At 43.0% G+C, this 27,574-nt stretch overlaps 1 protein-coding gene across 1 annotated transcript; it reads right to left on the bottom strand.

Moving 5' to 3' along the window:
- Positions 1-918: 918 nt before the first annotated feature.
- On the bottom strand, positions 919-27,574 carry PACRGL (PARK2 coregulated like). Its single transcript, XM_018561756.1, has 8 exons — positions 27,489-27,574; positions 19,431-19,594; positions 17,543-17,610; positions 15,877-15,967; positions 7,974-8,108; positions 7,391-7,498; positions 4,037-4,117; positions 919-1,328 (listed from the first exon to the last, which is right to left on the bottom strand). The coding sequence occupies exons 2-8, from the start codon at positions 19,575-19,577 to the stop codon at positions 1,272-1,274; spliced, it is 687 nt and encodes a 228-aa protein (XP_018417258.1). The 5' UTR covers positions 19,578-19,594; positions 27,489-27,574; the 3' UTR covers positions 919-1,271.

Raw genomic sequence — 27,574 nt, 5'->3', positions numbered from 1 at the left:
GTTCAGTACAGTCCTACTTCTCTGGTGAACCCAGTGAGCTCTGTTCACTGAATTCCCAAGTGGTAAAAAGAGCTCACAGTAAAACTCCCACATGCACCAGAAACTCAGAATCATAGCTTGTGGCGGGGCTAGACACTGAGGCATTGGCAGAAATGTACCAGCCCCTTGTACCACTGAAGGAAAAGCTGAAATGTCATGAGCAATGACTCTGGGCACAATAACTTTCATTTAAATGTATTCCTTAATGTCTTTAAATGCACCAATGTCTTTGCAAACCCCATATTACCTTGTAAAAGTATCGGTGAGCAATCACTATGCAGCACACAGCCTGTGCAGAGAGCAGAGCTATGGGAGGGACCCAACAGACCTCACCCACTACTAGGTACTGCAGAAAGCTACAGGAAGGGGCGGATATAAGACCAGTCACCCTGCACAAGGAGAGAGAGCAGCGGTCACCGGTCTGTACTACAGGAAACTCCTGCAAAGGCAAACTGCTGCTTGAGAGTGGTCTCATACTGGATTACTGCACAGATCTGGAAGACATACACAAAGAAGACTAAAATGTAAGTAACACGTTGACAAATGTCTCTTGTCTTTATTTATTTAGCCCAGATTTCAGCTTTAATATGACACTTTCCCCTGGGCAGAAAATCAGCGGTACATTTTTTCTGCACTGTCCTTTGAATCATATTCTATGACAAAAGCTATTACAGTAAATGACACCCCCAGGTCAGTTAGATGTGCTGGCATTGGTAGCCTGCACACCTGGGACCACACGCTCCTCAAATAAAGATCTCCATAGCTCTGAGCCTTTTAAAACCCAAAGAAGAGTCACAGTAAAAAAATACAAACATTTTTCACTTTGGAGTCAGACATCCCTCTCAAAAGGTATAAAAGTCCTTCACATGTGCCACAAGCTCCAGGTCAGATGGAATCTGCAAGTGTGTGATGAAGCTGCATATGACAAATGACGCTATTAAATGATACTGCAAGTAGAGAAATACTAATCCCTATAAATTGTCAGTGCACCCGGCATTCCAGATCACACCCACAGAAAAGAAGCCACTTCACCAGTTCTTTTTTATAGTAATATTTCAGTATATATTTTCAGACACATCAGTCCACACAGAAAACAAATATTGCACACAGGGGAACTTGGCCACCTTCGGTTAGGTTTTGGGGCCCATGTTCATATCTCCATAGGAAAGGCCAGTGTATTCTTTCATTTCTTAAAATGTAAAGTCGATGCTCACAAGTGTTTCCATGCATGTTCAGCTGTATATGGAGCAGTACGTTGGAATTTTTGATTTGATTATCGTTAGGCTTTCCTTTGAAAAGAAAACAATACCAAATTCAGTTGCCAAACAAGAAACAAAATACATTAAAGTAACTAAAAAAGCAACACTGGTCCCAATTTATATCTAAAAAAAACCTCAGATTTATTTTTTAAATAAAATAAATGAAATAAAAACACTGCCCTATGCTCCTGCCAAGTACAAGTGTGTAAACTTAAATGTTGTTCCTGTGTGTGACCACTCTTCCTTCTTCACATGCCAGAAGGAAGTTGCTATAAAACATTGAAAGCATGAAGTGTTCTGCTTTTATATACGCTGTCAAAGTGGTGACAGGAGCACGGACAGAGCTTGTGAAGGTGTCTGGAACTACTGAGTGAGTCAATTGCCCTCTTTTGGATCTTAAGGGCTCATTGAGACAGATGTACAAGTCTGTATAGCATGCACACCCATAAAAAAACGATCCCGGAAGGGACAAGTGCTGCGTGTAATTGCATGCAACAGCCTGTGCTTTTCTATGGGAGGACGCAGGTGCACGCAGTTACATGCCGTCACGCGCACACCCGAACCTGCACATTTAAGCAGGCCTGGGTGTCTGCAATTAGACTTAAGGTGCCCATACACCTTACGATTATCGGACGATTTTCGTATGCGATCGACTTCGTCCGATAATCGTATGTGTGCATTGCAGTGTCCGACCGACATTACTGTACAATCGTACGACTTTTGACGGTCAAGCATGTTTGAAAACTTTGCTCGATCGTACGATTGTCGTAAGGTTGCTGGCGTTTCCGTCCGTCAAAAGTCGTACGATCTACACTGCGCATGCGCAAACGAAAATACGACAAATCAATTACCGCATTTCGTCCAGGTAATCGTAAGGTGTATGGGCACCTTTACACTTGTCTGGGTCCAAGTGTGGACACCCGGACCTAATTACACGCAGCACCTGTCCAGTCCGGGATCTGCCACTCTGTTCAGCACCAGAAGCAAAGAAAATCCCCAGAGGTATAGATGAGCATGTGACTCACTCCATGTAACAGAGTTGGTGATTACGGATTGGCCCAGCACTGTCACATGGGGGCAGGGTGAGTCCTCAACCCCGTGTAAGCTCTGACTGGAGTGATCAGGAACTTACTAAGGGCTTCCTCTCTTTGCTCTTGGTTGCTGAATAGATCTAGGAGGTTGGAGAAGGGGTGAAGGAAAGGTTTGTATATGTAGTCGTGGAGGGTAAAGCCGCTCTACCTTCTCAGACCCAATATGGGAACCAAGGTGCTCAGCGTAAGCCTCTGCCAAACCCAAATTGGCAAAATAAAGGGAAACGAGCTGGCACTCGTAGGAATCCTCTTAATGGCGTCCCTCTATTGAAAAGGCATAAAAGCAGCTCCAAAAATTGCTAACATGTTTCAATCCACCAAGAGATCTTGGCTATGATTAAGGTCCCTTGGTGGACTGAAACATCTTTGCATTTTGCTGGAGCTGCTTTTATGACTTTTTAAGAAAGGATCCCTATGTGTGCCTGTTCTTTTCCCTTTATTTTGGGGAGGGTTAAGACATTAAAGTGAACCTGTCATTTGTATTGTAAGTTAAAGGAGAACTATGAGGTGAGTGCTTTTCACTCACTTCATAGTTCTAGCCGACCTGTGACAATGAGACTGTCACAGGTCGGCTCAGTAGATCAGGTAACGCCGGTAACTGTTCGCTCCCCTCCCGATCCTGTCACGGCTCTCTGCCGTGACAGGGGAGGGGCTGGATTCCCCCCTCCCCGCTCTGATCCTCCAGCGCTGACTGGCGGAAAGGACGGGGGAGGGGGCGGGTACAGCTTTCTCTGCCTCTAGGTAGGCAGAGCCAGCTGTCAGTCACGCAGCTGGGCGGATCCCAGCACAATTGTTGGGATCCGCTTCAGCGTCTCAGTATACCGCGAGCAGCAGCTTGCGGTATACTGAGCCTAGGGTGACGGGAGGACGCTAGTTTGTGTCCTCCCCTTACCCCAAGGAGAACTATGGGGAAAAGCCTTAACCCCATAGTTCTCCTTTAAGCACTGATTCACTTTTAGTGGGTAAATGTTTTAGTTGGCTATATTCAGAGATCATAAACTTAATAATTTTTCATTTTGTTGTTTTTGTAAATGGACTTTGTTAAAATATAATTTGCAGACACCAATATTGAATAGCCAAACCTTAATATGAATTATACATTTAAATGTTTTAGGTAACATATTCTAGTTTAATCTTATTGCGTGTTATGGTAAACAAAACAAGAAACAACTTGTTATGGTCTATAATTATATCAGTGCATGGAGGCCACCATATGTAGCCATACGTAGGCTGCATTCCTGTTCATCAGAAGGACTGGGCTTTGACAACTCTCTCTGCTCACTGCATGTCTTCCAGACAACAGTTGTCTGATTGAAAACAGACTCTGCAATCTCTAATCATGTGGAATATCCATATCGGTAATGGTAGACACAGCCATGTGATCTAGGGTGCTACTAAGTGACATGAGGGAGCTTGGAAGCATTTTTGGGGGCACAAAAGCTGAATTTTTTTTTTTTACTCAACAAAATAGTATAATTGCCAGCATGTAACCTATTGATTAAAGTACACATCCAATGTAATACAACTGCAAATAATTCACTGCTCAGTGCTTTAGAGCAGAGTTCTGTAATTTTAGGGCTGCTATTTGAGCTCATAATCTTTCTTTAATGCACACCTTCATATTTATAATGTAGTATCAAAACTTACCTTCCCACCACAATGCTCCAATTGCTGTAAAGCACTTGTGACCGAATCTTTATACTTTTTGTCCATTAGTCTTTTAGAGAGCTATGGAAAAAAAAAAAATACAAAAATGAAACGCAAATCCTAAAAGAAAAATCTCAGACCTCCTTTATGTGCTCACTGACAACATTTAAAAGGGACACTACAGCAGAAATTCAGCTTGCCGACATGTTTATATACCTGTAAAGAAAAGCCGCAACCAGCAAACTATCCTACAAAGCAGTAAGAATAATTATTATTAAAGCACAACTCCCACCCGTTCTTCTAAGGTCAGATCTGTGTCAGGTTTTCATATATGTCTGTGTTTCCCTTTGTGAAATTTCCTCCCACTCCATGTCCCGGTGACAGGGTGCCACAAGCAGTGATGCCATGGAGAAAGTGATGGCATATCTCTCTGATGATAATCTTAGAAAAGAGGAGATTGTGTATTTAAACATTTTACTTCTTATCCATCCTTATATCTATATCCATTATGCACTAGATTTAACTAGTTGCCGTCCGCCCGTTGTAAAAAAACGGACGGACGGCACTGCAGCATTGGCGGATTGCCGTCTCCAGGCGGAATTTTTTTTCTGCTCGCGGGCGCGCACGGGCAGAAAAGACCCGACCAATGCAAACACCCGTTGTACAATAAGTGCAAAAAAATATATATAAATAAAAAAATAAAATAGAAAAAAAAATAAATGTAAAAATAAATAAATGTATAAAATAAAAGTCACATATAAAAAAAAGTGAAACCCCTCCAAAATGTTTAACTCCCCCACCCCCACGTTTACGCAGACATAAACGTAAATACGCGTCCGGTGCCCCAGCGCGCAAAAACGACAATTGCGCTACACACGTTACATATCGCCGCGAACGCCGCAGTGAGAGCAATCATTTTAGGGCCATCAATCACTGATAACACTAAACTGATGAGTGGTAACAGCTTTTAAAGCGTCGCCTAGGGCCAATTTTGGGTATTATCGTTTTTTGAGGTTTCGCACGCGCACGCAATTTTAAGGCTTGACATTTTTGGTGTCTTTTTACCCGACGTGACCCCGTCTTTTATATTTTAACAAAAAATTGGGTAATAATAAATGTTTTATCATTTAATATAGGGGAAACTGTTTTATTTTTCCTTAATATAGTAAAAAATAAAAAAACCCCAGTGGTGAATAAATACCACCAGAAGAAAGCGCTATCTGTCCCCAAAAAAATGGTATAAAATTAATTTCAGTACAGCGTTGCATGACGGAATAAATGTCAGTCAAAGTACCGCAGCGCTGAACACTGGAAAATGGCCTGGATGGGAAGGGGGTTTAACACCGCGGATGTCAACTGGTTAAAGAAGAACTCGGGGGGGGGGGGGCTACCCCTGCTCGTTTTCATCTAGGGACTTGTTCTTAGACTGATCCCTGGAGCCTTGCTCCCCCTGCTGCAGCGGTCTCAGGTCCCCGAGTCATCACGTTCTATACACAGTATAGTGGATGTGAGGTTGCTGAGGGACATACCATCACTTAAGTGAAGGAGAGGGGAAGCTGGAGGTAGTGCTGTGACACCTAGCCGCCTCAGAGTATCAAGTGAGTATAACTTTTTAAATTTTAGTCCCTAGACAAAAATGAGCAGTTCAAGTGACATTAAAGGATACATTTTTTTCCCCTCCCCCAAATGTTAATGTTAGGACTTACCTTAAATGACGTCTCTTAATCCGATCTTTCCCGATGTTTTCATCTGGCTCTCCGATCCAGTGCTGACTCCTCTGTCCTTGCAGGCACCTCCTGTCCCACGATGTCTGCATGCGGGTGCACGCGTCCATAGACTTACCTTGCGTCTCTGCTAGTCTCCTGGCCGAGAATCCGAACTGCGCATGCGCCCGCCCCAAGATTCTTTGGGGCCGCCCGAGCAGTTTCGTTTTCTCGGACGGGAGCGCGCAGCGAAAACAAGGTAAGTTTAAACCGCTGTTAAAACGGGTTTGTTTTTTAAATTTTTTTTTGCCTATATCTACTGCTTGCTAGCAGTAGATATAGGCAAAAAAAACGGAGGGTTTAGAACCCCTTTAATCCTTGCAGTGTGGGAGCAGCCTCACTGCAAGGGTTAATTAAATGTATCCCGGAGTTGTTCTTTAATCGTTTTTACCAACTTAGATATCCACAGAGAATGTTTGGCTTGACTTGCCTGCTGAAAGTGAGTGTCGCCATGTTTTGCAGACACTGCCCACTTTTTCAGAACAGATAATCAAGTATCTCCAGATTACTGGTAACAAGTGCAATTTATTGCACAACTATTGCTTTTCCCAACCAGTCTGCCCAGCATCCTCTATCTAGACCAAAATACCTCTAACAACATCAAGAAGCTGAAAAATAAGGCCAAGAAAGCCCTTGGGGCCACAGCATGTGACAGCTTCATTTTCCCTCCTTGGCGTTCTCCGACCTTATTTTGCAACCGCTTGACAGTGTTGAAAGTATTTTAAAAAGTAGAGAGAGGATGCTGTGCATACTGGCTGGGGTAGCAATAGCTATATAGAAATACCCGATTATCCATCCTTAAGAAGCAGACATTGCCCATGAAAACATCAAAACCATAAATCTTCCAGCAACTCAAATCACATAGAAGTTGGCTAAAAAATTATTACTTTTTGATTGTTGGAAATACTAAATCTCATAAAAAGTCCACTTATAGGGCTTACTTGGAGGGAAGTGTGTAAATCAGGTCCTACATTTAGGTCCATATTTAAGCAGATGAAAGTTTTCTATGCATGTGAAGTTTCCATCTCCCCCTTGCTATGACTGTAAGATAGGATTGCATGAGAAATGTCCAGGAGGTCGGTGTATACACAGTACAGATTTCATAACTGATCAGTGAAAGGAATCGATAATACGAAATCACCTGCACTCCATACAGCGTACAGACCTTGTTGAAAGGTTGGTGCTTGAAGTGACAGCATGGATGGCGCCGTGTCAGATACAGTCCATAATAGAAGTCACCAGCACTCGCTGATATGTGCAAGAAGTAAAGCACTTTTTATTAAAATTGCCTCCTGCGTCATACAGCCAACGTTTCAGGGCCACGCAGGGTCCCTTCTTCTGGGCGACATAGTGACCTAGGTCACTAAGTCGGCTTGACCTAGGTCACAAAGTCGCCCCGAAACGTTGGCTGTATGACGCATGTGACAATTTAATAAAAAGTGCTTTACTTCTTGCACATATCGAGTGCTGGTGACTTCTATTATGATTAGTGGAAGGGATGCAGAGTGATATTTACAATCCTACCCCCCTCAGACCTATCTAATCAAAGTCTTCTTCAAGAAATGTTTAACTAGTAACTTTCATAACTTACACTGGTGAGCAGATTCTTCAGATGAACGTTTAATGCCGGTCCAACAAGAGCACTTAGCTGTACCAAGCCATTCAAACCTCGTTCAAACACGCCACCATCTGAATGGACCTGACAATCGAGATAGCATTACTTCACATTTTAAAGCAGTACCAAAAATCACAGAACTGAGAGTAACTCAGTAGCATGTTACCAATATAGGCAAGTTAAAGAGCTCTTCAATAAAAATAAAGAGAAACTGGTTGCTAAAAGATGTCCCTATAAGTCCTGTGCCATAGGTCCCAATTCATTAAACTGCAATAGCACTTGGGGCGCACTGCATACAACTACTGTTTAATCATCAAGAGGTGGCCGGAAACATCTGCAGATAAAAAAAAACCTAGACATAAAATAAAAAAATAACATAAAAACTCTAGTCTTTTTTGTTGGGGGGGTTTTAGACATCATGGGGAAGGGTGACAAAACACTTTTGTCTGTTAAATAAGAAATAATAAACATGAAAATCTGAGTTGTCTTTTTCTTTTACAGAAAATAAACCTATTTGTAGAACTGATGTATGATAGATAATATATAAAAGTATACATACAAGGGCACCCTTCAATGCAGCTGCCAGATTGGGTAATAAGGGCAAGGCTTTTTCTGCAGCCCCGGGAACCATCAATAACTCCTTAAATCCCTCTTGTGAAACGAATGTGTAAGGATGTCTCGTCTCTCTAAGACCCTGTCACACGAACAAAAGAAAGAAGAAGAAAATGTGCTTACTAGAGTAAATATGAATCCCATCAACTGACAAACAGCAAATACGTTTCTAAAGCTCAGTGATTTTCAAATAAGATCAAAGCAAACAACGGAACACCTCCACAAGAATGTGTGCACACAATAATATTACATTTTTAGGCTTTTTTTTCCAGGTGGTGGTTTACACATAAAACACTTTTCTGGAAGCTTAAAATGTCAATCATTGTACTAAAATTGGCATTCATTTTTTTTAAAAACTGTGAATTTAACATATTTTATGCACAGGGCTTGAAAAATCCACTCGTCCGCTTGTCTGTGACGAGAGGACGGTGGAGCCCGACGAGCAGCTTCCGGCCGGCCATTGTAATTACACGGCCGGCCGGGAGCTTTACAGTCAAGCGATCGGGCGTCTCTAGAGACGCTCAATCGTTTGTATTAGCAGCTGTCACTGCCGTTGGCGGTCCCGAGATCCGCTGTGCCCGATGCGGCCGCGACCGCCACGGCTCTGTGACAGGAGATCAAAGGGAGATCATTATACGAACTCCCTTTGATCTCCTCTCAGTCCCCGAATGCAGGAAGTGATGTATATTACATCACTTCCTGCATTCAGTGTCACTCTCCAGCTACAGAAGCTGATGAAGCAGACCTCTGCTTCATCAGCTTCTCTGGGGGTCCCTAGGTGACATTAGAGGTCTTGGAGACCCCTGATGCCTCCATAAAGAGGACCTGTCATGTAAATTGGCTATCACATAGGGGGCTTCTTAGTCCCACATGTAATAGCAATAAAGTTGTGTGTAAAAAAAAAAAAAAGTAATACAAAAATTAAAAAAATCATAAAAAAGATAAAGCATAAAAAAAATGTAAAAAGAAAACATTTTTATTAAGTCCCCGCCCCCCACATACACATGCAGATATGCGTCGGGTGCACCTACGTGCGAAAATGACGATTAGCCTATTGTGCAGGTCGGCTCAGTAGATCGGGAGGTGAGCGAACTGATACCGGCGTTCGCTCACCTCTCGATCCTGTCACGGCTCTCTGCCGTGACAGGAAGGGGCTGGATTCCCCCCTCCCCGCTCTGATCCGCCAGCGCTGACTGGATGGGGGAGGGGGCGGGTACAGCTGGCTCTGCCTCTAGATAGGCAGAGCCAGCTTTCACTCACGCAGCTGGGCGGATCTTGACATCGATGTCGGGATCCGCTCCGGCTGCGGCGTCTCAGTAAACTGAGCTTAGGGTAACGGGAGGACGCTAGTTTGTGTCCTCCCGTTACCCTAAGGAGAATTATGGGGAAAAGACGTAACCACATAGTTCTCCTTTAAAAAACAAGACCACCCTCCCAATAAAAAACAAAACAAAAAAAAAAAAACGAACTATGCAGTTCTTTTCAAATTAAGTCAGGTGCTAAATCTCACCCCTTTCTATTCAACTGTGAAATGCTAGAAGCTCAGTGGCCAAATACATACTCAAGAATGTCATTCTAGTTTTTTGAAAGTAGAGTAGTAATAGAGTGTTGTACTATTGAAGCCATCAATTAATGCAGAAAGCTAGGTGATTAAGTGATACCCTTTATTGGCTAATTTAAAGTTAATAACAGAGTTATTTGCAAAAGAGTGAAGGGTTTGGAGAAGGCAGGAGAAGTGAACAATCTAGGACAACATAGCTGATTTGGACACAATTCTCCAATTCAGCTCACTTTCCAGTTCAGCTCTGTTGTCCTAGATTGTTCACTTCTCCTGCCTTCTCCAAACTCTTCACCCTTTTGTGAATAACCCTGTATATAGTACTAGAATGCGCCTGAGCCCGATACAGATCTAGCCTTACTTTAGGTTTTGCTTTTATCTCTGTATTGCAGATCTACAGAACATAAAATGGAAATGTATAGTTTGTTCAATTATTCTTTTACTATACATGTGAAAAGAGATTGGCTTGAGTCAAGTAGTATCAATGTGTCTTAACCTTTTAAATAACCTTGTTTATATCTTTCATTTGTAATTATTAGGGATGCACCAATATTTATCTCTCTGTACTCGCAGATACCAAGTACCGGTTATTCCGCTAGCATGGAGTTGGCTTCCCGGCCAATCACCATCAAGCTGGCCAAACAGCATGGAGCCAGCTTCCTAGCTAATCAGGAAGCCGGGGGGTGGGTAATTACCCACCGCCCAGCTTCCTGATAGGCAGGGAAGCCAGCTCCATGCTGATTGGCTGGGAAGCCAGCTTCCCAGCCAATCAGGAAGCTGGGCCGCAAGTCATTACCCGCCGCACGGCTTCCTGATTGGCTGGGAAGCTGGCTTCATGTTTTTTCACGGCAATGCTGGTCAGAGGAAATCGCCCTCTGACCAAAAATTCCGGTAAGAGCATTTGGGCAAGTACGATATTTTGGAGCCACAAAGTGTCCTTTCATCAGGCAACAATGTGATCAGGCATAACATTGTGTGCCTGATGAAGGGACCCTTTGTGGCCCCAAAATGTTGTTTGCTTTATGGTATGTTTGACATGCAATAATAAAGGATGAAGTTGTATCACGATAGCTTGGCGAGTGACTCTTCTATGTTGTGATAACTTGGGATTGCGGCGCCATCCGCTCGTCACTGCAGCACCCACCATTGGGATATACCAATCAGGAGTGCGATGGGATACATGCATTAGTACTTGTAAGGAAGGTTCATCCCATTATTTATACTGGTGACCGTTATCATCAAGACAGAAAGTGAGGGAAAATCCCATCTCTTCTACTGGGGACACCTGTTTTGGCGACAACTGTCTAAGAGGGGAATTCCCAACCCAGCACTTCCTTGCAATGGCTCACATGGCACTGCTGAAACTGTCAGGGGGCGCGCACACACAGAGAAGAGCCAGCAGTGACATTAATACACAGTGTCACTGGAGTAGCAGCTCTGTCTGCTGGCGCCAATGCCGTCACATCCACGATGACCAAGATTGAGGTCATTCTCCAGTTCAAAAGGAGACCTTTTGCTGTCAGAAAATCGATTTTTAAAAGAACAATCTGGGGTCAAGGTCTCTCTTTAAATAAAAAAAGGAAGTTTGCCATAAGTTACAGCACATACTTCAAATTAAACACTGCAATAGTAGAGTGTTCATCATGGGTAATATGCCATTGTTTCCCTTTTAGATGATTATTCTCTGTCTCATCCATTTGATATTTTCTCCTTCATATGTAGCTGAATGTAACCTATGCAGTTCACAGTCAATATGTACTGGAAACCTGTGTGGCACATTAAACAGTAAATTGATTTAAAACTAACAGGTCACCAAGCAGTGTACAACATTCTACAGGGAACAAAAGACTAATAAGCCCTAATTCAATTCCTCTCGTTGACCAGAAGGGCACACATGAGCCAAAGCCTGGCCAGACAATGTAGCAAGTGACAAATAAATAAAAATGACTGTGATGGGTTATGATTAATCTCAGTCGTGGCCGAGACATCTGAAAATAATTACACCAGGAGAAGCTTTCTTCCAATTAAAATCTCTGACAGATGTTACTATATACTTTGATGCTAAATGACAATCAATCATTTTATTAAGTATTTCAGTGTGACATAATGGTGATCTCTATCGTTTACACATAATTTACGGGACACGCTGAAGATGAGGCATTCTGGTATAAATGATCAGAAATCTTATAGATGGCATTGAAAAATGACCCTGAAAAAGAAAACGGTCATGTTTTTAAAGTATTAACATTAGTTCAAGAGTGCAGCTGTCTAATGGCGTGATCTGAAGAAGAATAAAATGATATAAACCATAAAAAACCCAATAAAAGGATCCTCTACTGAAGAGGAAGAGACGTTTCCACAACTAACCTACCCTTGTAAAAAAAAAAAAATGCATTATTTTGGCTGTCATACTGATCCAATGGCTTCAGTAGTTTAGAAGTTGCTGACCTGGAACAAGTATGCATATCAGCAGTTTGTTTTCAGTCTGACTTCCATTATTTGCATTCTTGTTGCAGGTCAGTGTCTGAACATCCTAAAGTCAGAGACAGCAAAGAAGCAGCCAGCATCTCAAGATGGAAGTCAGGTATAGAGTAATATACCACTGCAAACTAAAAGGGCGATATTTACTTACTGCATTGCAATTCAACCCTTTTGCTGCCACAAGGCTTACATCGGCTGCTGCACATCCTTTTAACCCCCTTGTGACGGGAGACGTACACTGTACGTCCCGCCACGAAGTGCCCAAATGACTCATCACGTACACTGTACGCGATGAGCTATTTGCGGTTCTGTAAGGCTTGTTACCGCTGAGAATCAGTATTGAGGCATCCATTAATGAAACAGTTAAGCTTTCTCAGACACCCAATCGGGTGCCTGGCAGTAAGAGCAGAGCGGCATTTACTGCTCTCACTGACAGCCGGAAAAGATCGGGAAATCCCGATGTATACCGGCTTTGTTTTTTTCTAAACTTTCAGCAATAGAAACATTTTGATGCATGTTTTTTTTATTGCTGATACAATGTTGCAGGTTTTATGATTGTTGTTGGAACGATCAGAAAACCTTTCGTGACATCTGATCCTGAAATGCTGCAGGATCAGTGTCACTAAGGTTATTTTTGGCAGTTCTTAAAGTGACATTAAACCCTCAGATTTTTTACCATAAAACAATACTGTAATATGTGCCTTACTGTAATACATGGTTGTTTCCCCTTCTCTTTGCTGCTCTTCCTTTTAAATCTGTATCTGTTCTCATGCTGGGCAGAACTTCTGTTTTGCAGCAGACTGCCTAGTCTCTGAAATGGATACATGGTGTCTGTGTGTTGGTTTGCAACCTGAGCCAGCACTACAGGAAGAGGCACTCAGCTGCAAAGGGAAGTTCTCCCCAAGCATGAGAAGACATGAGGATTTAAAAGGAAGAGCAGCAAAGAGAAGGGAAACTACCATGGATTACAGGAAGGCACACATTACAGTATTGGTTTATGTTAAAAAATCTGAGGGTTTAATGTCACTTTAAGTTTGACGCAGCCTAATAACCAAAAATTAAATGAAATGATCAAACAGTAACAGTGAGATTAGTTCACAATGACTGCTTGATATAATTAAATAAAAATGTAAAAAAAATGTTTTTAAAAATTGTGAAAAAAAAGTGTAAAAAAAAATAAATGTAACAAAATAAAAATGATATATTTAAATATATTTTTATACTATCATTAATAAAAAAAATCAACCCATTACAACAGAAATTTGCAGCTTAGGCTGCAGATTTTTCACCCTAAGGGTTTTTCTTATTTAACCCCCTGACAGTGATGTTCAAAGTATGTCGTTGTCACTAAGTGTGACACTTAGTGACGGTGACATTGTATGCCAGGTGACCACTTTTAGGTTTAAGAGAAAAAAAAAGAAAAAGGATTAAAATGTTAGGTTTTAGGCTGAGAAGTACAGAAAATGTTCTAAAATCCTAGGAATATGAGGTTTTTCCATATAAAGGATTAATAAATGAATGTATTTAATTAAATTTCTTTTAGCTGTGCTATTTTTCTAAAAAAAATACTACAAAATCAAAACTGGGGAAGAGGTGTTTTCTTTTCTATTTTTGTTCCTCTTTTTTATATTTTATTTGTCCTAAGTGAGGCGTTAGGTACACATATGTGATATAAATATATAGCCCTATCTGTCCTCTAAAAAACAATATATAATAATATGTGTGGGTGCACTTTGTAAGAAAGTAGATTACTGACGTGGAAGAATTACACAGCAAAAATTTCAAAAAAAAAAAAATGTGTCAGTCATTTATGAACAGAAACTAAAAACACGCTCAGTCATGAAGGGGTTAAAGAACAGCAGGAAAATCTTTTCCCAATCCTTGCAGTAGGGCTACAGGAGGGCCCTGCATTGCAAGGGTTAAGTGCATGCTTTTGTCTTGCTTCAAAAGTTATACTCACTAGCTCTGAGCGAGGCAGCCAGCTGTCACTGTGCACCCTCCAGCCAGTCTTTCCCTACGCTGCAGCATTGGAATTTTCATTGGCGTCCTCGCATCTATACACCGTGTATAGAAACAGGGGGAGAGAGGCTAGAAGCACCTGTCTGAGAGCAAGCCGGCTCAGAGCATAAGTTGAGTATAACTTTTTTTTTTCTTTCTTCTAAACCTAGACAAAAAGAACCCCTTGCAGTGTAGGGGTAGCAAATGATTTACAGGGTTATTCACAAAATAGTGAAGAGTTTGGAGAAAGCAGGAGAAGTGAACAATCTAGGACAACAGAGCTGATTGAAAAAAAATACTCCAATTCAGCTCACTTTCCAGTTCAGCTATGTTGTCCTAGATTGTTCACTTCTCCTGCCTTGTCCAAACTCTTCACCCTTCTCTGAATAACCCTCTTAGTTTGCATGATCCGGTCACAGGTTCACTTTCAAATACAGCGAATGTTCCCAGGCCTACTTTATTTTGCCCATTCACTATTTAGAGATGGCAATTCAATGGTTTGATCAGTTACCGTATTTTTCCGTCTATAAGACGCCCCCATGTATAAGACGCCCCCAACTTTTCTTACCCAAAATTCAGAAATCAATATTTTAAATGATATTATGCATCACACTTACCTCTGAGCCAATCACTTTATTCAGCCTCTGTTGCATCACTGGTTTTGTCATCACTTTTAGCTTCAAACATATCAGTGTCTTCAACTTCTGCTGCATCACTGCTGTCTGCTGAGTCACTGTCTATTTATACAAGATCATCCTCAGTTCCGTCCATGGCTTTGCTGATTCCACATTTCTTGAAGGACTTCACAATCACCTCTTGTTTGACACCATACCATGAGTTTAGAGAGTTTACAGGTTGTTCTTCACTTTCTGACATTTTTATGGTCACAGAATGCTCGGACGTTACCGCTCTGGGCACTGCCTACACGATCTCCCCAGCAACAGCTCACGTCAGGTTCAAAAGATTTATGACTGGAGGAGAACTGTTATCTTGTCTCTGCACTCCGTGAGGATAGTTTTCAGTGGTATCAGCACTTTCAAAACCGCGACCCCCATGTATAAGACGCAGCTCTATTTTTAGATAAAGATTTTTATGAAAAAGTAGCGTCTTATACACGGAAAAATACGGTATATGCCTAATAACCTCTATGAAGGACCCACCGCACTTGTTTCTGTTTGTTGAACAGCTCTGCAAAATGGTGCAAGTCATGACTCTTCTATACAACCCTCAACCAGGTGACAGAAGAATACGAATAAGAAAAATAACAAGATATATATATCTCCAAAATAATGACTATGTACAATATCATTATACAGATGAGATCACGATAATTGCTTTTTCTGACCATGCCCCCCAGTTTTCAAGACAATTAAGCAATAATAATAAACATAGTTGTCATAAATCCAGTCTCTTCATTTTAGGGGAATATGTATACTAAGCCTTGTATGACTTTCACATTAGTCTATGGGTTCTTTTACACCAGGCCGCATACTAAAACAAGGCGTCTTAGCGCACAGGCTGTGTACGGGCAGTAGGGGGACAAATCGCTGTTTTGTTACAACGCAATGCACTGTTTTTTTCTAACATTATTGAAATGTCACAAATAATCGCCTCTGTATGCAAATAGCTTGTGTCCAGGGGCAATCATCTATCTCTAAGCACAGGTAATCGCTCCATGTGCGATTACATGCAAACACATGTGGCCTGCTGTCAGCCTGTCATTGCTCTGTAGAGGCTGAGCGGCCGCAGCCATCCGCAGCCACATGGAATTATTATCGCAAGAATCTGCAGGAATGAAGAGAAGAGAAATTACCTCGGCTAAGTTGATGAGTAGAGGGTCAAAAGGTATTGTTTGTGGAGGACGCTCCCACTGCAGCTTGTGTTTCACAGAGCCATGGACCAGCCTGAAAGGTGGAAAGCACTCCCGTGATCGGGGCTGTACAGATTAAATGGCCAACTCTCCATACACAAATGAAGCACACATACAGCAGCTGTAAGGTATTCTCAGGTTTCAACCATTCTAGCTAACCGTCATCAATTTTACAATCAGACTGTAGTTCCTGAACAAGCTTTAGGGAGCATGACAGCCATTAGCAATGTTACTGTGCTCCCATTTTGGTGCCCTTGTGTATGGGCCTAATGTAGGTCATTGGAACAGGAAGTGAGAGATATCTCCCTAATGAGGCACAGAAGTAAAAATGCTTCTTTTAGTTGGTAGGAAAGGGCTGAGATCTCTTTCAGGTTTTTATTGCTGTATGTTTCAGTTGGGAAAATTCTCCTCACTTCCTGTGTGAACAGAAAGTAAAAAGGGAAATCTCTGCAACAAAGACACAAAAAAACCCTGAATGACATGACAATTCAAAATTATCCAAAAACTGTGATTACTGTGAATCTATAGACAGCATCTACTTCCCCTGTCCTCATCCTTCACACCCACGTTGCCTGACCTGAACTTGCAGTACAATACATGTCTGCTAAAACACAGCTGTGTATGAAGCATGACACATTATGTCAGAGTCCTTCTACTGCAGTCCATGGCTGGAGCTACACTAAAGTCCTGTTCAATATATGCTGAACCACCCTTGTCAAATGACATTTCCTAAGTTTACTGAATTTGCAGCTCTGTAAAGCTCTGCCCCTTCAGGTAAAGCCACATCTCTTTCATTGACATGATGCTTTTGATATAAAAGGATACCCAAGCAGGACATAAAATAGGGAAAGTAGGAACTAATTAGGGCTGCAACAACTAATTGATTAAATCAATTATAATCGATAATGAGAATCGTTGGCAACAATTCTCATCATCAATTAGTTGATTTTCGATTAGTTGCCGCAGCTCTGCTCCAGCATTCTCCTCCCCGCTGGTGCTGGCTGCAGCGGTCTATGTCCCTTTCAATCCCCGCTGCTCTCCCCACCTGTATCAGCAGAGGCAGCGGGGACACAGACCACTGGAGCCGGCACCAGCGGGGAGGAGATATCAATGTGACTGCATTCCCCCGCTGCCCCCCTTACCTCTGCTGCTGCCCCGTTCCTCCTCTGCCCCCTTGCCTCCGCTAACCACCCTCCACCCTCACCGGCTGTGCCCCTGCTGCCGCCCCGTTCCTCCTCTCCATCTAGAGGCAGGGAGCCATACCCAGGCCGCTATTGGACATTTTAAAATGCAATAGCAGGCTGGCTATTGCACTTGCCCACTGCCTGCTGTCAATCAGCAGAGGAGGACCGAATGGAGAACTAAAATGTAAAAACGTAAACAAAAAATAAAGTTGAATAAACACAACCTCAAACCTGAAAACATATACAAAAATAGCAAAGAAAAAATTAAATAAATTGCATTAAGCATGAATGATTTCATTTATAAGAGCCATTCTTTGTAAAAAGAATGACCCCAGTCACAAATGTGCACCTATAACTGAAAATACCCATGTTGGGTTTTGGAAAGCAGAAGTCTATCATATGAAGAAATAAAATACTGAATTTACCGGCATGGAATTCCTCCTTTAGAGTATATGGCAGCAAATGCAGAGGGAGATCTCTGGGGCTCAGCAAACTAAAGGGGAAAAAAATGGAATGTTAAAGGGATTGATGGCTTCTGCATTGTGACATCTTCCTGAATGTAACGTCCACAGTACCAATGACATGTACCCCAGCTAGTACAAGTCAGTGCACAGCCAGAATGCCTACATTTATATTTGAAAGTTTTTCTCAAGATTCCTTTTTTGATACTTTAAAAGAGAACTATAGACACAACCTTTTTCTGGGCTATAGTTCTTTTTTGGGTAACACAAGCACAATTACTAATGTATTGCTGTGACCCAAAGTCCGCCTGCTGTACGCTGACAGTGTAAAACCGTGCTGTAACCTGGAAAGATACGGACAATATTGTCAAGATCCACCCAGCTACCTGATTGACAGCTGGCTCTGACTCTCTAGAGGCAGAGCCAGTTGTGCCCACCCCCTCCCCTCTCTGCTACTTCAATGATCGGTGGAGGAAAAGAGAAGGAAGGGGGAATCCCTGCGGCGGGTAGTAATTGACAGTCACTACTCTCTGCAGGGAGAAGCTGTGAGCTGAACGATCAGCGGTTTGTGATCACTCAGTTCTTGATCTTGTGTCACACACTGGCTCTAACTATTGGGAACAGTATATTTTACTGTTCCAGTAGTCCTCCTTTACCACATATCATCAGGTTAGATAATAAAAAAGTAATTCCCAATAACCATGTGTGAATCATGTGAATCTCATAAGTCTTCAAAAAACAATACTGAATTAGATTATACGGAGTATAGTGCAAAAGTACAATTTGAACAATAAACATCTGTCCAGGAGGATTAGACTCCAAAAATATACAGAGTGTAAATAACGATGCATCTACAATATGTATTTCCTTCCCATTTCCTTCCTGTACATCATCATTTTTCTGCTATTCTATTGGTCAGGTGACCAAATCATTCACAGATTGACAAAGCATATACACGACCATGTCTATAGGACCCTTGTTATTGGAAGTGAATTACAGTACATGGTGGACAACAGAATCAGGATGTATGGTGTGTTTAATATCTCTTTATAGTTTTTCCAATCATACATATTATATTTGCATTTCAGTTTCCATTATACTAATGCACTTATCTCACATTTGTATACACCATATAAAACAACATCACAGGGAAGAATAATAATCGAGAAAAGGAGCAGCATTGTCTGATGTTATATACCATTTTGACTTCCTCAGTATTATAATCTTAATCCATTTAATTGACAGTTGGTTCCCTTTCCATACCCATTCTCTCCCCCATCCATTCGCCCTCCCATTTCTCTAACCCCTTCCCCCCTTATATCAGGTGTATGGTGACCATATTTACTGGCAGATGTGGTCATCATACCGCCCCATTCATCAGCCCTAAGTGTAAAAAAGCAACAGAAAAAAGGTACTCAAATCTGCCAATAAACCCAAATATGGGAAATGAAGCATTTACACAGATTCCGAATCTAATATATTGTATGGTCCGCCAAGAGAGTAAATAATTCCTTTACACCAGGGCGGAACATATTCCAGGACAATGAGCCATCAGAATGTCAGCAAAGTGTCTCAAAAGGTCATTGTTTGGAACACTTATTCTGCATTACAACCAAGCAAGTAAATAGAGTTCCCAGATCACCAATCTCTGACAAAAAGGCAGTGTGGTGGACTAGTGCCATGCATGGATGAAAACCTAAAACCCCGAGCAGGTATACTTCATGTCCTACTTGTAGATCTAAACTTTTCAGCCTTGATGGGCATGTTCCTTTAAGTCACCTTGTTGTGTGTGGTCATTGACATCAATTGACATTTATACAAAGTATTTTTAATAAGACACAATACCACTTACCGGATCTATAGTTTTGGGGTTCAGCTTATCGCTTGGTCTTGCTCGGACTCCACTGGCTGAGTTTGCGGAAGAAGAAGCTAGCGGTGGCGACGTGGTTTTGCTTCTCTGACCTGTGTTTCTGGACGGACCTCTAGAAGATGCAGACATTGCTGGACCAGAGAGTTCTAGAACCAGAATGCAATTATTAATTTCTGTCTTTTATCATCGCGTAAAGAAATGCTGTTTACATTTCTGCGCATAATTACCATATGTATGATACAGTGAGGGGAATTTATCAAAACTGGAGCAGACAAAATCTAGAGCAGCTGCGCATGGCAACCAATCAGCTTCTCTCTTTAATTTTCAAATCTTAAAGTGACATTAAACCCTCAGATTTTTTAACATAAAACAATACTGTAATGTGTGCCTTACTGTAATCCATGGTAGTTTCCCTTCTCTTTGCTGCTCTTCCTTTTAAATCCTCATGTCTTCTCATGCTTGGGGAGAACTTCCCTTTTCAGCTCAGGGCCTCTTCCTGTAGTGCTGGCTCAGGTTACAAGCCTATACAACCTTATACACAGACACCGTGTATCCATTCCTGAGACAAGGCAGTCTGCTGCAAAACAGAAGTTCTGCAGAGCATGAGGACAGATACAGATTTAAAAGGAAGAGCAGCAAAGAGAAGGGAAACTACCATGGATTACAGTAAGGCACACATTACAGTATTGTTTTATGTTAAAAAATCTGAGGGTTTAATGTCACTTTAACTGAACAAACTAAAAAGAGAAGCTTATTGGTTACCACGGGCTACTGCTCCAGGCTCTGTCTGCTCCAGCTTTGACCAGCTGGACAAATCCCAGGAGCTCCATAAAATAACATCTGGCACCTAAATTTGGAGGTTCTCTACTTCTTTTCAATGGAGCTGGCTCCTAAAAAATTCCCTGTGTCCTGGATTGGACAGACCAGACCCTGAATTCCATTTGAATTTGTCCACCTTGCCTTAGTAATAGGTCCTGCACCTAAACACCACATGTATGATACTTTGTCCATAGTAGTAGCTGTAGGTGTCCTACAGAGAAATACTAAGAACAGTGGTACCTCGGTTCACGAACTTAATTTGTTCCATGATTCTGGTCGCAAACCCAATCAAACTGTGATCAGACCGCAATCTCGACTAGAGGAAGCAACGACCATGTGTCAGAGCAGGGAAGGTGGCTGCAGTTGTGTTCGTCACCCGATACGGAGTTAGTCAACGGAAGCAAAATTTTGCCAAACTTCCTGAACAGAAACGTTCGTGAACCGAGGTGCCACTGTACTGTTTATAGAAAACTTAATGGGGCAAGGAACAGAAATGGCTCAAAAAAGTCAAGTGGCAACATTTTTTTTCTCCAACTTTCAGCAACAAAGTGGGACACCCATCTAGTGGTGGCCTTATGTCCAGTAGTGAAGGTTGTCTTTTATGAACCCCTGTGTATCATTTGTTTCTCCATATTTAAACAGAAGTTCTGAGACTAGAGGTACACTAAGAGCTGCTAAGCTTGGTTCTGGTACCACGCCGCTCTGGCCTTGGGAAGTCCCTGCGAGCAATCAGCACTCCAGATGTTTAGAAACTACGGTTACATTTCCTGAAACAAGTGATGGAAAGGGGAGTCATCCGGATAATGTCTTCAGTGCAGCATGGAAGTATCAGCTTTGGGGTTTCTTTTTCATTGAAAGTGGACAGACCATAAAGGAGTTGTAACGTCTCAGCATACACTGAGTGGCCAGATTATTATGACCACCTGACGTTTGTAGGCAAATTAGCTATAATTTTTGCGCTGTTGCTAGAGGGCCAGACCATTATAAATAGGGAAGCAAGTTGTTTACCACGACAGTAGAAGTTATTTTTTTCTGAAGATATGGGTAAACAATGCGATTTAACAGCCTTTGAACGTGGGGTGATTGTTGGCGCTCGGAGCCATGGAGCGAGTATCAGCAAACCAGCAGAATTCGTTAAATGTTCAAGAGCAGCTGTTGTTAAAGTGTTTAAAGACTGGACTGTCGCCAAAAATCTGGGTCTGAACGTGCGAATTGTGGCCGTCAGCGACTAGTCAATGTTATGGCAGAACGGAGAGTGGCAAGACTGGTACAAGACAACAGAAGGGCAACAGTGCATCAGATTACTGCAGATCTTAATCAGAGATCCTCTCAAATGATTAAGGCGATATGTAACACGTGTGGCACAATAGGCGCAATCGTCATTTTAGAACGTAGGCGCACCCGACACATATCCGTGTATGTGGGGGGCGGGGACTTTAAAAAAATTGTTTTCTTTAATTTTTTTTATGATTCTTTAATTTTTGTATTACTTTTTTTTTTTTTTTTAATTGCTATTACATGGGGGGATAAGAAGCCCCCTATGTGATAGCCAATTTACATGACAGGTCCTCTTTATGGAGACATCAGGGGTCCAAGACCCCTAATGTCACCTAGGGACCTCAAGAGAAGCTGATGAAGCAGAGATCAGCTTCATCAGCTTCTGTAGCTGGAGAGTGACACTGAATGCAGGAAGTGATGTAATATACATCACTTCCTGCACTCGGGGACTGAGAGGAGAATAAAAGGGAGCCCGTATACTGACCTCCCTTTGATCTCCTGTCACAGAGCCGTGCCGGTCCCGGCCGCATCAGGCACATTGGATCTCGGGACCGGCAACGGCAGTGACAGCTGCTAATACAAGCGATCGAGCATCTCTAGAGACGCCCGATCGCTTGAATGTAAAGCTCCCGGCCGGCCGTGTAATTACAATGGCCGGCCGGAAGCTGCTCGTCGGGCTCCACCGTCCTCTCGTCACAGACTATATCTATATCTATCTATCTATCCATCCATCTATCTATATACGCACAAACGCACACACTATGTATTAGAGATCTTCAGGGCTTAGAATTGATAAGGATTAATTCCTGCTGTTCCACTTTTAGTTTGCTATACCCATAAAAGCCATAGAGTTTACAGTACTTGAACAAGGAAATGTTCCATCACAATCTACAATAGAGGTAATATTTCACGTTTGTCATCCGACATACATATTTTTCATTTTTCTCTTCTAACATCCATACGCATCCCTAGTAGGATGCCTACAGCCTCTTCCACCAGCCCATACACAGACATCCCAACCTGCTGCAGCTTGGATTTGACAGCTCTGAACCCGGAGCACTTCCAGGTTCATATAGCATAGAGGAATTCTCTAATTGGGAGTTCACAAATCTTCTGCTCTCAATCCTAATTCTCCCAAGAGTGGCCCCATGCTAAATGATGAGCAAGATGAGCTTGGAGAAAATAAAGGGGTATCTGGAGCCTTCTCTACATTGTTCTCCCTGGGGTGGGGGTGGGGGGGGGTCTTGCTGGGTGTCCACCAAACAGCCAGGCACAGCGTCCAGCAAAAACCCTCTAGGGAGACCAATGCATGCAAACATTTGTATTTCTTCTTGCCATTTTTGCACTTCCAGCACTGCCTACAAGAGGCAGCTAATGTACAGTCCCGCCATAAATATAAGGATGAACTTAGAGATGAAAGAAAAAAATAAGGCAATAGACACTCTGACTCCCTTATAGAAAAGAAGCAATGGATTTATGAAATACTTCATCTGAAAATAGGTAATAAGTGTGTGTTGTTACCACCAACTGGACATACATTATGCTGAAATGTGACCGCACACAGAGAAAGCACAATGATTAAAATCACCATGTGTAGGAATAATTCATGACCCTGATATTGTGTAGACCTACCGCTTGCTGTACAATGAATTATTACTGAAGGATACAAGGCATCAAAAGCTGCCTAATTATTCAATAAGTGCTCAGAATAATGACCAGAATATTTACTGAGCAGTTTACTCGATGTGATTGTCGCCCTATAAAGCCACTTCAACAGAAAAGAGAACCCCCTAATACTTGTCAATTACAAGAGGAAATGCTATATAAAAGGTTATGCAAACTCCAGGGCTGATTTCATGAACTAAAGCTGGCCATACACCTATAGATTATCTCTAGATTTTCTATGGTCAGATGGAAAAAGTGCAACAGATTCCTCCATCTACGCTAAACTGTGTGCATGGAGGAATCTCCCACTGGGCCAAGCTTCAGTATCTTGCTAGTCGGCCCTGTGGGAGATTCCTCCATACACGCAGATTAGCGTAGCTGGAGCAATTCGTTGCACTTTTTCCATCTGACCATAGATAATCTGCAGATAATCTATAGGTGTATGGCCAGCTTTATGTCATCCAAACTGATAGCTTCTATAATGTGCCATAGGTGACAACCATATATGAGAACATCAAATATATCAAGCACAGCACATCTGGGAATAAAAATGAGAACACATTCAATTGGAGCTGGATAAACTGATGTACAGGACATAATCCATCTCTATAGGGCAGAAGCCCCCCACCTGCTCAATGTTCAAGGGATTGGAGCCATATTTCTTTCTTGCATCAGCCCCTGCCTGTCTGCTGGACAGGTAGAAACTCATGTGTGTTGCATGGAGGACTCAGATGTCTACCTGAGTTTACAGTAAACTCCCATGAAAAGCCTCCCAATCCCTTCTACATACTGTTAAAGGGCCCGGTACTCCTCTCTTGCTCCCAGGACTCACCTGGATTCTCCGAGAGCCTGACACCTCTACAGCTGCATTCAGGATGGAGAGTTCCAGTTCCTTCTGTAAGGAATAAACCTGGAAGCACTCAGCCCTGAGACGTTCTGGGTTCTAAACTTCAGAGTGCCAGTCTTCTGAGCTGGCTGGGCTTCCTCCATCTTCTGGAGGAGCACTTTAGTCCCCTCATGCCTTCTGCTGGAGAAAGCATAATAGAAAACCTCAGAATAGAAAACCTGCAGTACCTCTCACATATATTAAAATACATATGTCTACCCCCCTTCACTAAACATGAGGGGAAGGAAGCTGTAAACAGCCCATCCGCCCACCGCTGCTAGGAAGCAAGGATGCAGTAACAGCCCACATACCAGCACCACTGCTATGCAGAGGGGGCAACAAGAATGCAACAGCTCACCCACCAAGCACTGCCAGGCAGGAGAAGCTGCAACGAGCCTCAACAACCAACCCACCATCACTGCCAAGTAGGAGAGGCTGCAAGGAGCCTCAACAACTGACCCACCATCACCACCACTGCCAGGCAGGAGAGGCTGCAAAGAGCCTCAACAACCAACCCACCATCACCACTGCCAGACAGGAGAGGCTACAAGGAGCCTCAACAACTGACCCACCATCACCACTGCCAGACAGGAGAGGCTGCAAGGAGCCTCAACAACTGACCCACCATCACCACCACTGCCAGGCAGGAGAGGCTGCCATGAGCCTCAACAACCGACCCACCATCACCACCACTGCCAGGAGAGGCTGCAAGGAGCCTCAACAACCACACACCATTGCCAAATTTAAGCAGTGGGTGCAGCATGGCCACAACAGCCCTAATTGCTCATTTCTGTCTACACAAGCCTGGCTTATTCTGCTCTCAATACTTCACTAACAGATTAGGAGCACTAAGATGGAACATCAAAAGGAGAAAAAAAGATTCACAAAACCAGGTGTAGCCAAACTTCAGCCTTGTGGAACTACAAGTCCCAAAAGCCATTGCAAGACTCTGACAGCCACAGGCATTACTCCTGGAAACACGATGGGATTCGTAGTTTCACCACAGCTGCAGGCCCGAAGTTTGGCTACCGCTGTACTATACTAAAACTTCTTCAAACCAGTAGGCTCAATTTACAAAGCTGAGACACCAGCAAAGGATCTCTAGGGCCATGTCACATTTGGGATTATACTGCTGCAGGGTGACACATCACCAAAGAGAGGCGTCCACTTACCTTAATGGAATCCCTCGGGCACTGGTCTGGGTTGCTGCCGAATCTCATTTCTTAGTGAGGGAACCTCATCTGGGGGGTCCAGTTAGCAAGAGAGTGGCTACATAGCAAACGTTAGCAATGTGTCAGAGATCCGGTTGCTGATGCTTCTGTGACACGGCACAATTTTCAAAAAAGCCCAATGACCAATGAGATTTGAAAATGACAGTCACATGGCTAAAAACCAAGATAGTGACCCTTGTGTACAGCTTTATGAATGGAGCCATTTATCAGACAGCCAATCCGGGAAGGAGTCAGGGGGGAGAACTCCTCCAATAGTAGCATTCAAGGAGAGCGCCAGTTTGTCCAATACAAAAGACAGAGCACTTTTATTTAAAGGGTTATTATCCCTCGCATGTGTTTCCATCGAGTGCTAGCAAGCAGTAGATATATGCAAAACAATTAAAAAAAACAAAAAAACTTTTTGAAAGGGTTAATACTTACCGGTGTCTCTGCCGCGTGCTCCCGTCCGAACATCTGAAGACGCTCAGGCGGCCCCAAAGGATCTTGGGGCAGGCGCATGCGCACTTCAGATGTCCGGCCGGGAGAAGAGGAGAGACACAAGGTAAGTCTATGGAGCAGTGTGCACCCGGACAGACTCCGTGGGACAGACATCAGAGAAGAGGACGGAGGAGTCAGCACTGGATTGGAGACCCACACCCAGCGCTGGAGGGACAGCTGAAAAGGACAGGGGATGGGATTAAGGCTGGGTACACACCTGGGCGTACAAAACATGCACGTTTGCCGTGCGTTTCGTGCCACGTGTTTTTACCGCATTTTGCAGTAAAAGAAAAACGCGACAAACGCGCGTTTACGAGGGCTATCCGGCTGTATCGCAATGGATACGCGCGGAAAATACGCCCCAAAGAAGCTCCAGTACTTCTTTGGGTGTAGGCCGTTTTTCAGCGCGTTCCTACGTGCTGAAATACGCCCAGGTGGGAACCATGCCCATAGGCAATTATTGGTTTTCACATGCTGAGCGTTTTACAGCGCGTAGAGACGCTGTAAAACGCCCAGGTGTGAACCAGGCCTTAGAGGCATCATTTAAGGTAAGTCCTTACTTTAGCACTGGGGGGGGGGGGGGCACTTTAGCCTTTAATGTCACTTTAAAGCTGAACCCTAGGCAGATATGAAATACATAAATTAATACAGCTCTGTAATCATTAATACATTGCTAAATGCAAGCAGTGGAAGTACCTGTATGTGACTAGGTACAGGGGTGTGGAATTCGTATCGCCCGACACCCGGGACATGTAGTTCCAAGCGCCGGGCAAGTGTTTTAGCCCTGTTTGTTATCCCCTGTGTGATAGCAATACAGTTAAGTAAAAAAAAATTGTTTAGAAAAATAACAACTAATTAAAAATGTAACTAAATAAAAATAAATGAAAAATTTTTTACAAAGTAAATACAAATTTAAAAAATGAAAACCAGCCCCGCTGCCCCATCTGCATGCAAATAAATGTGCAGTGTTTTCAACTGCGATAGCATGCAACCACACGGGCAGGGCGGTATTGCAGCGTGAAAACGTGCAACCTGACTGGCACAACTGGAGTGCCATTAGAAAATAATGGTAGTGCCAGGGCAATCGGCGGTGGTGTGCGATCTGTGACCGCCCGGTCATCGTGCACGAAACCAAGCGGCTGGGCGGTCACGGAATCGCACACCACCGCCAATCGTGCTGGCAGTGCCATTATTTTCTTATGGCACTCCAGTCACGGGCACCCTGGGCTCAGAGAGGAAGTGGGCTGGGCCATCAGGCTGAAGGCATCTAGTGGCAGAAAACTAGTACTGCAGGGGCAAATCTCTAGATTGTAAAAGATAGTAAAAGTTGATTGTTAGTTTATCATTTAATGGGATTTTCATTTTTTTTTACTTATTTTGTCTGGAGCTCTGATTTAAGATATAATTACCTCATAATAATAATAATAAAACATAAAATAACAGCAAATTTACAAAAACGAAGCAATTGTGGGGTCCTGTTGACATGTTAGGGTGCACACTTGAGGCACCCCGTATTTATCAAGCTCCACGGCAGAAGTCAGCAATTTATGAATAATGAAACATGGGGACCCCCCCCCCACCTCCAGCAGGAATATGGGGTCCCCCCACCTCCACACCAGCCCACATCACAGAGGGCCACTGGCCTGAGAATCGTTCCATCCATCGCCCGCAGCACGCACTCACCTGCCAACCCGGAGCACAGGCTGAGCTCCCTATAGCTAGTCACCACAGCCGTTCATGTTACCCGATCGTTATACTCCTGGACGACG

The sequence above is a fragment of the Nanorana parkeri genome, unplaced genomic scaffold (genome assembly GCF_000935625.1).
Source record: "Nanorana parkeri isolate BGI_ZX_2015 unplaced genomic scaffold, ASM93562v1 scaffold543, whole genome shotgun sequence".
NCBI lineage: Eukaryota > Metazoa > Chordata > Amphibia > Anura > Dicroglossidae > Nanorana > Nanorana parkeri.
The sequence above is the reverse complement of the archived record's forward strand: the minus strand, read 5'-3'. Positions and strand labels throughout refer to the sequence as shown.

What these genes read in the sequence shown, in the direction of transcription:
- PACRGL (XM_018561756.1), bottom strand. Translation starts at nt 19,577, where the DNA reads ATGTCTGCATCTTCTAGAGGTCCGTCCAGAAACACAGGTCAGAGAAGC. An exon ending in TGAAGAATCTGCTCACCAGT is followed by an intron (nt 4,118 to 7,390) that starts GTAAGTTATGAA and finishes TTTTTTCCATAG; the next exon opens with CTCTCTAAAAGACTAATGGA. An exon ending in TGGAGCATTGTGGTGGGAAG is followed by an intron (nt 1,329 to 4,036) that starts GTAAGTTTTGAT and finishes TTCTTTTCAAAG; the next exon opens with GAAAGCCTAACGATAATCAA.